Source organism: Orycteropus afer, unplaced genomic scaffold (genome assembly GCF_000298275.1).
Source record: "Orycteropus afer afer isolate SDZICR_OR568_19922 unplaced genomic scaffold, OryAfe1.0 scaffold00068, whole genome shotgun sequence".
In the NCBI taxonomy this organism is placed as follows: Eukaryota; Metazoa; Chordata; class Mammalia; order Tubulidentata; family Orycteropodidae; genus Orycteropus; species Orycteropus afer.
In genome coordinates, this window is record NW_006921655.1 from 11,404,993 (window position 1) to 11,418,210 (window position 13,218).

The following is a 13,218-nucleotide window of genomic DNA, read 5'->3' on the forward strand; positions in this document are numbered from 1 at the left end:
CCACTCCTCAGAAGGAAGGTTGGGCAATCCTACTTCTGTAGTGATACTGTCTCGGAAACCCAAGGAGGGGTCGCTATGAGTCGGGGCCGACTCGACGGCAAATAACAACAACAACAGCATCCTTTAATTGTTCTCTTCCAAATTTAGAACTATAAATCTCACAGGGGGACAGGTGGAGTGATTATAATAATTGACTTTTAGAATTTCCAGAATGGAATGGTATGTGATACAAAAGCAGATAGGTGATTTTCTCACTAAGGTCAGGAAATGAAAAATCATCAGAAAGATAAATGACCCCCAGAAAAATCACCAATACAGACTATAGCTGACAATATGCTTCCCTCCTATCTGAAACAATGACGTGTATGTGTGTGTGTATGTATATATTTCCACACACACACACACACACTTTAATGACTAGATGACCTTCCTGTTCTTCACTTAAATGGCTTCTGTGTTGGAAATAGAGGAAATAGAAGAGAGCAAGGTCTTTAGGTACCCATGAGTACACACATGCATATACACATGATCTATGCCAAAGTGTGGTAGATACCAATAGAAAACGAATAACAACCTCAAATACCAGCCATCTTTGGATATTACTGTTATAAATTAGAAAGGGCTGGTAAAATAATTATGTCACATGATTACATAGATACGTAGGAAGTTCACTATAGCTGTAAAATATAGTCTCCTATGATGACAAGCTTATCAATTTTCTGCATAACAAAAAACACCAAATCTCACTATGTATTAGGGCATCTGTATATAATACCTTCTATGTGATTCATGCCATGATACAATTTTGGGGGGTGAGAACATCATTTAAGAAGAGGCTTCTGATATCTATGTAACTCTACCTTTTGGGTGGGCTCCAAGGTACAAAGGCAGTTTGTCACTTCAGGACACCCGGCTAGAACCTGAGCACGTAATGAGTGGGTAGAAGTCTTTTTGTTCCCATTTGTAGAATTTCTCATTGCTCATCTCACACAAGGAAAGCAAGGTTGTATTCATATGCAGTGCCATATCTGGACCTTCCATGTGCCCATCCCATCCTCCCACTGGTGGCCTGTGAGTGGTCCTCCACCATCACTGAGTGTCATCCCTCAACATGTCCTTCCAGCATGGTGACTCCTTCCATTGTCCCACATTTCTTCTTGATTCTATTTGCCCTCCAGGCCGGATCCCCAGAGCTGTGGCCTCCATCAATCAGCATCTCCTGAGGTCCGACGATGTTGTGAGCTGTTGCCTTGACCTTGGGGTGCCCAGCATCTCTTTCCGCATCAATGGGCAGCCGGTACAGGGGATGTTTGAGAACTTCAACACAGATGGGCTCTTCTTCCCTGTGGTGAGCTTTTCAGCAGGTGTCAAGTAAGTTATGGCTGTGATTTCATGGCGAGTAGCTGCCACACCACTGCCCCTATGAGCTGAAGAGTGGGGTAATTCCCTTCAGGGCTTCAGGAGCACAAGTCAGACTCCCCTGGGAAAGTCTTGGTGAAGGGTGGCAGTGAGTCGTTCATTCAGTAAAGACTTGTTGAACACATATATCTTTCCAGAGATTGCATAACATATTCAGATAAATATTAAAATGAATAAGATAAGACCTATGTATAAAGTCATTTTAATAATAGAAAAGTAGTACATTCTTATCACTAATTATCCTCCTTAGAATGACTTTTTATGGCCATATCATATTCCTTTATTTTGGCTGTTTCATAATATAGCCATTACTTTGCTGTTAGATTTTAATGCAGATTCTATTTTTATTGTTACAAATAGCGTTTATTATGAACATCCTTGAGCATACCTCTTTTTGTACATTTCTCATTAGTTCTTCCTAGAAGTAAATCAAAGAATATGAACTTTTTAAAGTCTAAATGTATAATTATGTGGCCAAATTGACTTTCAGAAAAATTATATAAATAATTTAGAGTTCCCTATCAAAAATTCCAAAATAAAAAAAAACTCTATAAACCTTAATTTTTTTATATAACTCATTTGGTAGCAAAATCTGGCCTGGGCCCATTTTGTGCCAAAAACTGACACGAACAGACATGAAGCTTATTTCAGTCTTTTATTTATTCCACTTATTGTGAATATTTATTTTCCAGTTAGAATTCTAATGCCTTAGGCACTACACCACCAGAGCTCCTAAGTATTTATATATTTAACTAAAAAAATAGCAATGCATTTGAGCTGGAAGTTCAGCTTAATAAATGGGACATGTACCTAATTTCTTTTTTAAAATCTGAAGAATGCTGAATTCTGAAACATATCTCCAAAGATTTCAAATAAAGGATTTGGGCATGTATTAGCATTTAAAATAACATATGAGAATTCCTAGAAATTGAGTCTTCATTAACCTTTACTATTATTAGTTTTGTTTTATCTTTGACAATTTGAGAAAATTATATCTTACAGTTTTAACTTTCTATTTTTGGATCTTCAGTGTGGTAAATATTTTTGTATGTTTATTCTTATGGATTATATAACCTAATATTTTTGTCAATTTTGTGTTCTCAGCCTTTTATTTTTTGACTTGATATATATGTATAGATACATAGATAGATATATAGATATATACCAAAACCAAACCCACTGCCATCCAAACCCACTGCCATTGAGTCAATTTCAACTCATAGAGACCCCCTGGGGTTTCCAAGGCTGTAAGTAGTTATAGAAGTAGGTTGCATCATCTTCCTCCCACAGAGCAGCCGGTGGGTTTAGACCACGAGACTTGTGGTTAGCAGCCAAATGCCTTATCCACTATGCCACCAGAGCTCAATATATATTCTATACTCTACTATATAATATAAAATAAGTGGACTGTTAAATGTTGTTGTGTTAGTATCAAGTATTTTCAACTAGTTTGTGATTTACCATTTTACTTTTTCTTTTCCTATTAGTTATTTTCTTCTTTTACAAAAATAATGCAAGTCAAAGAAAATACCAGGAACCCTTAATCATACTATGAAGAGAGAACCATATTACCTTTTTATCTTTACATTTAAACATTTTGTATTAAGTTGGTTTGTACTATGCATGCTGTTTTTCTGTAAACCATTGCTAACTATTGTGTTCTTTGCTCTGCCCCTCTTTACTTGTACCATTTCAGTGTCATTCTATTTATTTTATCCATATAATGCATTTTAACAACTGTAAGACAGGATTCCATGATTACCTTTCCTTTCAGAACTTACTTATTTTCCATCCCTGCCTTAAAAGGGTCACAATCAAGTGAGCAGCAGGCTGTAGTCAAGACAGATCTATGCTAGTCTCTTTGTCAACCATTGGAAAGGAGAGTTGCTAGTGGCAAAATTATTATAGAGAGCAGGAGCTTAGAACTGAGGCCACAAAGAAACCGTCTCACATGTCCAAGCATCCAAGTGACAGAATCCTTAGAATGAAACCATTAGGCCTCAGCATATCTTGTGACTTGAGAAATCAAGACTTGTTCCTTTATTTTCCAAAAAGGGATAAAATTGGGTTCTTTTTCATTATAAAGCTAATGGAATGAAGAATTATCCTTTGTTAATTATATTAATCCTTTGGAATTTAAGACAGGTTTCTTGAAACAGACAGCAACTACAGCAAAATGTTAATAGGGTTGAATATGTATGAGTCAAGGATCTAAGCCAGAGGATCTTATATCAAGGTCCCAGGGACTGTAAAGAAGGAGAGTTCTTTAACTGTGTTTCCCAGTGCTGGGGATATTTCATCCTAATTCTTCCTTGTTAAGTGTAACCTAATAGATTGTTTCTCACTGATATTCATAAAGAACATGTAGAAGACATGGAGCATATTTTTGAAAGATGGGGCCACTATAAGCACAACGAAAGACCCATGGATCAAAGACTCTGGCAGTTGGGGAAAACCAGTATAAACCACTTTGTGCATGTAGGAATGAAGAGAATGAGTAGAAATCTGAATAGAACATAAACGCATTTGCATCATCCACAGTTTAACTTAGTACCTCCTCTGAAGAAATAAGTTCCCTCTGAGCAGTCAGGTCCCAGGACTGCATCTGCCTGTGATAATTACCTCGGGCACCCAGCCTCAGGGTGCGCTTCCCTTCTTCATTTGTTTCGGTCATGTCCTCGCTGGGATTTAGTTCTGATCAGAGAGAGTGCACTTACTTCCCAAATGTCTCATCTGAGAAAAAAGCTTAGCTGGAATTCACATCTCTGAAGAAAATTCTTCTCCAGCCTTCTAGCTAATGGACTGCTCTGCATTTTCTGTGCTTAGATGGTGCATCTGCTTTCGGATGTTGCATGATGATTGTTAGTCACAGACTCCTCCATCCACTCTTGCTCAGAGAAAGATGATATTTATGCATGTGAATGTGTTTTTGGAAGGGTTTTTTAAAAAATGTCTTGGCAAAGAACCATAGTTAACAGGTGAAAAAGTAGGTGACTGAAAGCTATCTTCACATAGAAAGTGTTTCTAAGCTTCTTGTGTCTAGGTCAGCAGATCAAGAAAAGTTGCATGATATGAAAAATGAGATATTTAATGCATTTATAAATCACAACTGCTGAGAGAAGAAACTGAAGGGTCCAGATGTGTTGACTTGAAAAGTCAACAGCTTAGATGTGAGAAGTTTTTTGCTTTTAGCAACTGAAGAGGTGGTATGCTAAAGAACGGTGGCAGGAGGCTTGATGTCTCTCAAGCCTTCTTTCTGTCCAGAAAATATCAGCTCTAGTACATTTCTGTCTTTGGTGCTTAGAACATGATGTGGTCTGAAGAGAGGTGGGAATCACAGTTGCATGTTTAGGTGGTAAATACATTTTTCTGATCTCTTTGGTCAGGGTCAGTTTCTGTGCTGTAGAGGAACCACTGTTTTATTTTCACTTACAAGCAAAAGTTACCATTTTAACAAAACTTATTTTTATATCAACTGTTAAAGCATGATTTGGTGCTTGAACTCTGCATTTCTTTTTTGTGTGCTATATCAGTCCACTTGCATAAAAAACTAGAAAGAGAAACCAACTGGTAGGCTTGAACCACCAGCCTTCTGGCTAGCAGTCAAGTGCCTTAGGCACTATGCTACCAGAGCTCCGGGTAATAATCCCAAGTGAATTAAAATATCCTATTGAAAATAAATGTGTTTAGTAATATCAAATAGAAATGATTGGTTTGACTCAATACTAGAATACTTCCAGGATTTTATAGCATCTCTAACAGTTTAGGTACAAGATTATTTCCATTATAGACCAATACTACTCTTGTACTATTATAGAAAGCTTTTGGAATTATCATATTTATTTGTAAGTTCTAAGGAGTTCTGGTGGCACAGTGGGTAAGGCATTTGGCACCTAACCAGAAAGTCAGCAGTTCAAACCCACCAGTTGCTCCATGTGAGGAAAATGAGGCAATCCACTTGCGTAAAGATTTGTACCCTTGGAAACCCCATGGGGGTCACTATACATCAGATTCAACTCGATGGCAGTGTATTGAGTTGGTTTCTAAATTAGATTTCTCTTTCACAGATCCATTTTTTTCCATTTAATTGTTTTTACTAAGGTCATACTCCTATGTGACCTCATAGTTATTTTTATAATTATAAACATTATTGTTAATAATACCTGATTGGGATATTACTGCCAGAAGTCTTCAAAGAGCAAAGCCACATGAAGAGCACAAATATTTTTCAATAAGATTTACCTACAGTGAAGTCAAAGGCAGCATGAGTAATGACTAACAAAATCCCCAAATCAGTATGTACTCTCTTTTCTAACTATTATGAATGTGCCTCTTTAGTGTTCTTCTCCATGTGGTTTGTTTATGGACTGTATTGTTAGTGCAGTAGCCTCTCAATGTAACAACCCTATTCATTACAGAACAGAATTTGGTATGAGGCAAATGCACCTTGGAGCCCACGCAAAAGGTTGAGTTACGTAGGTGTCAGGAGGCTCTTCTTAAAGGGTGTTCTCACCCCCCAAAATAGTATCATGGCATGAACCACATGGAGGGCATTATGCAGGAGCCCTAGTACATAGTGATATTTGACTGCTTTTTGTTTTGCAGAAAATTTATGAGCTTGTCATCATAGACTGTATTTTATAGCTATAGTTGAACTCCCCATATGTAGTAGTTAAAGTTGTATGTCAACTTGGCTGGGCCTGGTTGAGTGGCTGGGCAGCTGGTGGTAGTTACTCCCCATGATGAGACTGATAATCAACTCCACAGTGGGATCTACCACAAGCAGCTGAGTAGCTGCTGCTTTAGGGATGTGGTCTGCTTCCCATATATAGACAGCAGCTTTGGGAATGGTCCCCAGCTTATGGCATGCTTGAACCCTGCATGTAACTTTGTTGTTGTTCAGCAGCCTGCCATGCTGTGCTGACCTTGGGACTTTTGTTGTTGTTGTTGTTGTTATGTGCCGTCGAGTCGACCCCGACTCATAGCGACCCCTCCTTGGGTTTCCGAGGCAGTATCACTACGGAAGTAGGATTGCCCAACCTTCCTTCCGAGGAGTGGCTGGTAGATTTGAACCGCCAGCCATCTGGTTAGCAGGCAAGTGACTTAGCCACTATGGACTTGAATTAATGGTCTGCTATGTGGTTTGGTAACATTGGCACTGCGCCTTTTTACTTCTCAACTTTGGGCTTGTCAGTCTCAGCAACCAGCAGCTGAGGGAAGAAAAGCCTCTAGTTTCAGTGGGCGGGGAGAAGGAGGCAGAGCTTAAGCCAAGGTTGACGGGTTTTCCCCCAGCCCCTAGAGCCTGGCACTTTGAACTCAGACTTAAAGCCTCCAAAATGGAAGAGAATAAACTCCTGTTTGTTCAAGCCATCCCATTTGTGCTATATTCCTGTTACAGGGCATTATGCAGAAGCCCCAGTACATAGTGAGATTTGGGTGCTTTTTTTTTTCTGCAGAAAATTGATGAGCTTGTCATCATAGACTATATTTTATAGCTATAGTTGAATTCCCCATATATCTATGTAATCATCTGACATAACTCTTTTACCAGCCCTTCCTAATTTATAAAAACAACAAAATCCAAAGTGGCTGGTATTTTAGGTTGCTATTTGTTTTCCGTTGGTAGCCCAGACTTGGCTAAAATTCAGGTAACAGCTTAGCTATTTCCAGCTTGCTGTGGAAATTATTGCTGAGATGAATATACTTCTGCAGAGAACATGATGAGTGCTGGCTGGATTGCCCTGGGCTTTCGTCAAACCCCAGCCAAGAAGAAATAGGAATGTGGGAATATACATAACTCAGATTGTTCTCCATTCTTAGTGGTGTGGACTAAAGATGCAAATATGAATCATGACTTAGGAGTTGAACTGAGGTCAACAAAAGCTTGCTAATTCATTCTCCTCTTAACCAAGCCTTTTCTTATTTGGAACACTATCCCAGCTCCCTGGGAGGGATTTGACACCAGATAACAGTAATGAGGCATCTAGTTAAAATCAAAGTAACTTCACATGTTTACTAGTACCAAAAACAAACAAACAAAAAGCCTCACTGCCATCAACTGTAGGGACATGCTTTGGGTTTCTGCGGCAGTAAATCTTTACGGAAGTAGATTGCCTAGTCTTCCTTCTGCGGAGTGGCTGGTGGGTTTGAACCGCCAGCCTTCTGGTTAACAGTCAAATGCTTTAGGCACTATGCCACCAGAGCTCGTTGTGTTTACTAGTAAGCTATGAATAATTATATTTAGCCTAATTTTAAAGGAAAGCTAGTCACCCTTTTTGAATTACCATAAAGCTTTTATTTTTACTATGTATTTTTATTCTATGTTATTCATGGGTCAGTCTTTCCGATCTGGGAATTTGCAATAGATATTCTCATCTCTTATACAAGTTAGCAAGCAAAATTGCACCAGTCTCAAAAGATGAAATTGAAAATGCTGGCAGGAGGTTTTCAATATCATTTACTCTGTGTTTATAAAATTAATCAAGTAAATACAAAAAATTCCTGTGCACACCCCAAAGCTTCACTATTCCCAGGTGGCTATTACTGAAGCTATTGCTCATTGCAGAGGTGAAGGAACCTAAGGACACAGTTGTTTACTGTATACACCCTGGGAAGACAAAAGCTTTCTTTGAGAGCTGGAATGTTGAGTTATAGGAGGAAACCCAGAAGATAATGCAGATGCTTTAATGGAAGAGGTTAAATTGATTAATGAAATTGATTTTCTGAATCCATTAATGTAGGGAAAAATTTGTGCATAAAGTAGAACTAATTTTAATAAACTCAATTCTTAACTTTTTATTAGAAATTTAACATTTTTGTGACACTAGAGGAATCAATGGAGCAGAAAAGAAAACATCTAGAGAAGAGAGAATAACATTGTAACTGAATTTTCATATTTAGTGTTTATCTTTTAAACTTTAATTGCTAGATAACTGATTTATTGAAAGAAGTAGACAGAGTAGGTGTGACTCGATTGTGTCCTCCTCCTACCCCTTCAAATCCATGTTCTGGACTTCTGATCCTGGAATTTCTTAGGCAGGTCTTGTAACTTTTATTTCATTTGTTAGGGACAAAGACAGTCTTGTGACTGATTTAAAATTTTCATCTATTGAACAATGTTGTTGTTGTTGTTGTTTGCCGTCGAGTCGGCCCTGACTCACAGCGACCCCTCCTTGGGTTTCCAAGGCAATATCACTACGGAAGTAGGATTACCCAACCTTCCTTCAAATTAGTGTCCAGTTTGAAGTTTAAGTCTCCCCAGGTGGTGCCTCCAGTATGAAGTCATCTGGTTCTCCCCATTGGTCTGTCTCTTCCCCAGTGAATCAGCTCCTGTTTCAGGCTGCTGTAGACCTGGCTCAGGAGGGAGGAATGCTATGGGATGGGAGGAGCAAGCTCCTCCACTTGTAGCATCAGGTCTTTACATGGCAGTTGCACAATTGTTCCTTGTTTTACTTCTGGGGGCTTTTGGTGGTTTTCTTGGAGAGCCTCATGCTGGGAACCTTCTACAAAGCAGTTCTTTTGACAAAAGCCTCCTCTGCTTGATGCCCCCCACCTCTCCATCCCCACCTTTGCCAGCCCCTGGGTTTCGGATATCCACTGAATCATTAGAATCCCTTTTGGGATGGCTGAGGGCTGGATCCACCCTGTGTAGTCTGTATCCGGCCCTCCAGGGAGCACAACCATGACCCTACCCTCAGCAGAAGTACAGTTCATTCCCCTGCAGCAGCACCCCCCGCCCCCAGGCAAGCTTGTCGCCCATTACAGGCACAACTGTCAAGTTTCTGAGAAGTTCCTTGAAGTCACCATCATTTGACTGCTAGTGGGGGAAAACTATCCCTTTCGCTTTCTCCCTGACAGTTCTCTCCAAATGAATTTTTATCAGTTTTGAGGTTTGTGGTGGGTTAAAGCAGATGGAACTGATTTCACAATTTTTTGGTATATCTTGCAGAAATGGCACCCTCTGAATTACCTGCCTTTACATCCTCTATCAAAACTTAAGGCAAAAAGATCCCATTTTAATAGCCTCATAATTAAAATGGGTTTCAGGTACATTTTATTTCATTTTCTTGATAATTCCCCTGAAACATATATTTTATCCCTAGTCATTTCCTTTGACCTTATCAATCTGGATCTCCCACAGAAAGCTGTGAGGTTAATCACTGATATTGGTGATGATTTATTGGCTTCTTTTCCCCAGACTCTTTGGGCAGGTTCTTCATGAGTCAGGAGGGGAGAGGTCTCAGGTGGTGGAGATGCCTGGCACCAGCTCCCATTCACTTGCTTATTGGGGAGCAGGGGCTTTTTCTGGCAGGGCTTTGAAAGGAACCCAGGAACAGTGTAAGAGTTTGAAAACAAATGGTGCTTCAGTAAGCAGTAAACAGCTGATTTCTGGCTATGTTCATTTTTCATTTCACAAGTTTTGTGGACATTAAATAAGATTACAATTTATAACTAAATTATTATCTCTTTTTAATACCTGAATATAAAACCAGAAAGCATCATTTTCCTTAAGTGCCCCATGTAACTCCACTTCCCTTGATTTGTTGTCTGTTGAGAAGACTTAAGAGAAGTTTTAAAACTAAACAACTGGCCAGAGAGCTCGTGAATTATTAAGTTCATTGACAAGTCCCTGTAAGAGATTATTTACTTGTTCTTGGAATCCATACTCCAGTGAGCAACACAAAACATACTCGCTCAACAAGCTTCTGGCAGCTCAGTTTCTCACAGGAAGGATGATCAATGAGAAAGGAGAGGCAAAAAACATCCTAAATTAATCCTTTGCTCAGAAGGATCCAATATTATCCTATAGTTTCAGCATGTCAGTAACACAATCTGTTATGTTGTAGTTGAATTGGAAACTTCTCAACAAATAATTTCAAGTCTTAGTCATTATTTCCTGAAGATTCACTAAATTAGTAACATTGCAGGCTAATGATTTAATTTTAGTTTAATGTCATTGTTCATATTCTTACTACACATAGATCGTACCCTGTTATATAACACTTAATGTCAGAACATTCACCAGGCACCATTGTGGTCCTAATTCATTGTTGTTTAGCAGTTTAAAATCGAAAAGTGGGAGGTTTCATATGGTTTCTATAATTAATTTTAAAGCAACATTTTATAAAATGCTGTTTGGATAAAGTATTCTTATTAAGAAGAGGGGAACTTAATGTCTCTTACTTGGAGAGATTTTTATTTTCCAGTTTCATAATTAGGATATTTTTTTAATCATGATTATATAGCTAACAATGAATGTCTCCTAGAGGGCTGCTGTCCCAAAGTATCCCAGTTAAAAGAAGTGATGCCTCATGGAAAGTGTCCTGCTGTCAGAGTTTTGCTAAATCATAACCCTTTCTCTGTGCCGCATACGTGTGTGTGACTGCACACACACATGCACACATTCACACATTCCATCAGTAGTTCCTAATAATGCTAATTCCAAAACAAAACTGGAATCTTGCTGCTGATTTTCATCTTCCCTATCAACACATTACTCCAATTCACCCTCATCTCTCATTCGGGCTGCTCTCACTGGGCACCTCCACAGTGGTGCCCAGATCCATGTATATAGAGCAGCTAGAAGAATCTTGCATTCGTTTTCCTTTAAGAAACTTCCCACCTAGAATAAAATTCCAATTCCTTGCCATGGCTCACCAGCCCAGCCTGACCTGTCCCCTCCTGCTTCATCTCCTGCCCCTCTGGCTTAATGTTCTTACCCACACTGCCCTCCTTTCTGTTATCTGATCCACTTAAGCTCTTCACCACCTCAGGGCCTTTGTATTTGTTGTTTCTCTGCCTGGAATGCTCTCCTGCACATCCAGGACTCATTGGCTCCATTTATCCTTCAGGTTTTAATTCACATGTTTCCTCCTACAGGATATCTTTCTTGATTCTATCTCTAGGAGCAATACCCTCCCCAAGTTGTTTCACATCTCCTGTCACATCTCCTACTCAGTAATAAATTGATTTATTCATAAGCCCCTTTGTATAGTAGAATTCCTGCTCTGTGAGAGCAAGGACACTGTGTACCATGTTCACTGCAGGTCCTTGAACCAGTTCAGTCATGGCTGATGCAGTGAAATTAGAACAGGTCTGAAGTTGTAAAATGTGGGTATACCAGAACAATAACCAGAATGGTTATTCAACAACCTGCTGGAAATTAAATATACCTCTTAGAAAACAAGGGCAGCATGTGCGTTGCATAGCAACCAAATATCTTGACAGAGTGGGAAAGAGTTGTGCCAGCTCAAAGACAGCAGATAACCATGCTACTTTGAACCTGTGCTACTCTCCACAGTTCTGCCAGTAATCCAATCTGCCATATCAGGCTCCTTGAAAGAGCTCACTCTGCCTCTTCTGAGTCTCATCAGAAGGAGACCTGTAATTTTTCCCATTCTGGTTATCGTTTTGGTACACTCATGTTTTACAAATTGGGGTCCATTCTCGTTTTGCTTTGTTGCCTATGACTGAACTGGGCAGAACCAATTCAAAACCCTGGTTCCTTGCTGAATCCCCAGTGCAGAGAACAGTGTAAGCTGCGGCTGCTCACTAAATCTTTGTGAAATAGGGAATGTCGTATGCAGATCCTATGTGTATGTACTGAAATTTTTGCTGTGTGAAAATTTGTTGAATCTTCAGGGCTACATGTCTCACTGTATTTTTTTTTTTTTTTAATTTTGATTTGATTGAAAGTTTACAGAGAAAATTAGTTTTCTTTTCCACAAGAAATCCATACACATTCTGTTTTGTGACAGTCTCACTGTATTTTAATTACTTAAAACTGTGGTCATATTTCCTCATCAATTAAATGTGTTTGCAGTTGATTTGTTAAATCTATATTTCTAGTTAAAAACCTAGGGCTATATAAGTATTGTTTTGAAGTATTCTACTTTCACCCTCTCTAGTAGGAATCCTTGCAAGGGGAGCTTTGGAATCAAATATATATAGGGTGACATTCAGCCAATATACTGAATTAAAATACTTAAAGACTGTCGTGTGTTGATAAACAGTGCATGTCCTTATTGTGAGCCGCTAAGTGTCTTTCCCACTTCTGTGGGAGTTCCTAGCCAGTACTGCTGAGGTGGTCCGGGTTGTCAGGCTCAGATGCCAGCAGGAGAGATGGTACTGGTACCGGAGAAAGGCACTGGCAACCTAGAGTGGTTGCCAGCAGATGTTGGCTCTCAGCATCACCCTCATATGGTCCCTTTGGGGAACTGCAGCTTCTCTAGTGTATCATTTCTATTAAATAATATCATCCTGGCATGTATGCCACTTATTTGTATTTAATACTCTGGTGCTTCCTTTCATCATTTTTTTTTCTTTTGCCTACATACAAGGATTTCCCATTCCCCACCCACTGACAGTTACATCACCATTAATTAAAAAAAAACTCACTGCTGTCAAGTTGGTTTTGACCCATAGCAACCCCTCTTTGGGTTTCCAAGGCAATATCTCTAGGGAAGTAGATTGCCCACTCTTCCTTCCAAGGATAATCCTTCTCAAGGAAGAAGACTTGGAGGACTCATGCTATAATTTTAACAGTATGATCTGTACAGTGGAATAAGCTTATTGTTGTTTCTGTTACTGTTCTTTATACTGCAATAATAATATTTGCAGCAAATATCTGGTGGCATAGTACCTAAGGCACTTGACTGCTAACCAGAAAGCTGGAGGTTCAAACCTACCAGCCACTCCTCAGAAGGAAGACTGGGCAATCTACTTCTGAAGAGATAACACCTCAGAAACCCAAGGAGGGGTTGCTAAGAGTCGGAATCAACTCTATGACAGTGAGTTTGA

The 13,218-nt window shown here is 39.3% G+C and overlaps 1 protein-coding gene across 1 annotated transcript in view; it reads left to right on the forward strand.

Annotated features, from left to right (window-relative positions):
• RYR3 (ryanodine receptor 3) overlaps nt 1–13,218 on the forward strand; it is a 585,899-nt gene that overhangs the window by 220,560 nt on the left and 352,121 nt on the right. Inside the window, exon 19 of the mRNA XM_007940521.1 lies at nt 1,179–1,371. Coding sequence (XP_007938712.1) covers nt 1,179–1,371 — 193 coding nt within the window. The remainder of the gene's footprint in view (nt 1–1,178; nt 1,372–13,218) is intronic.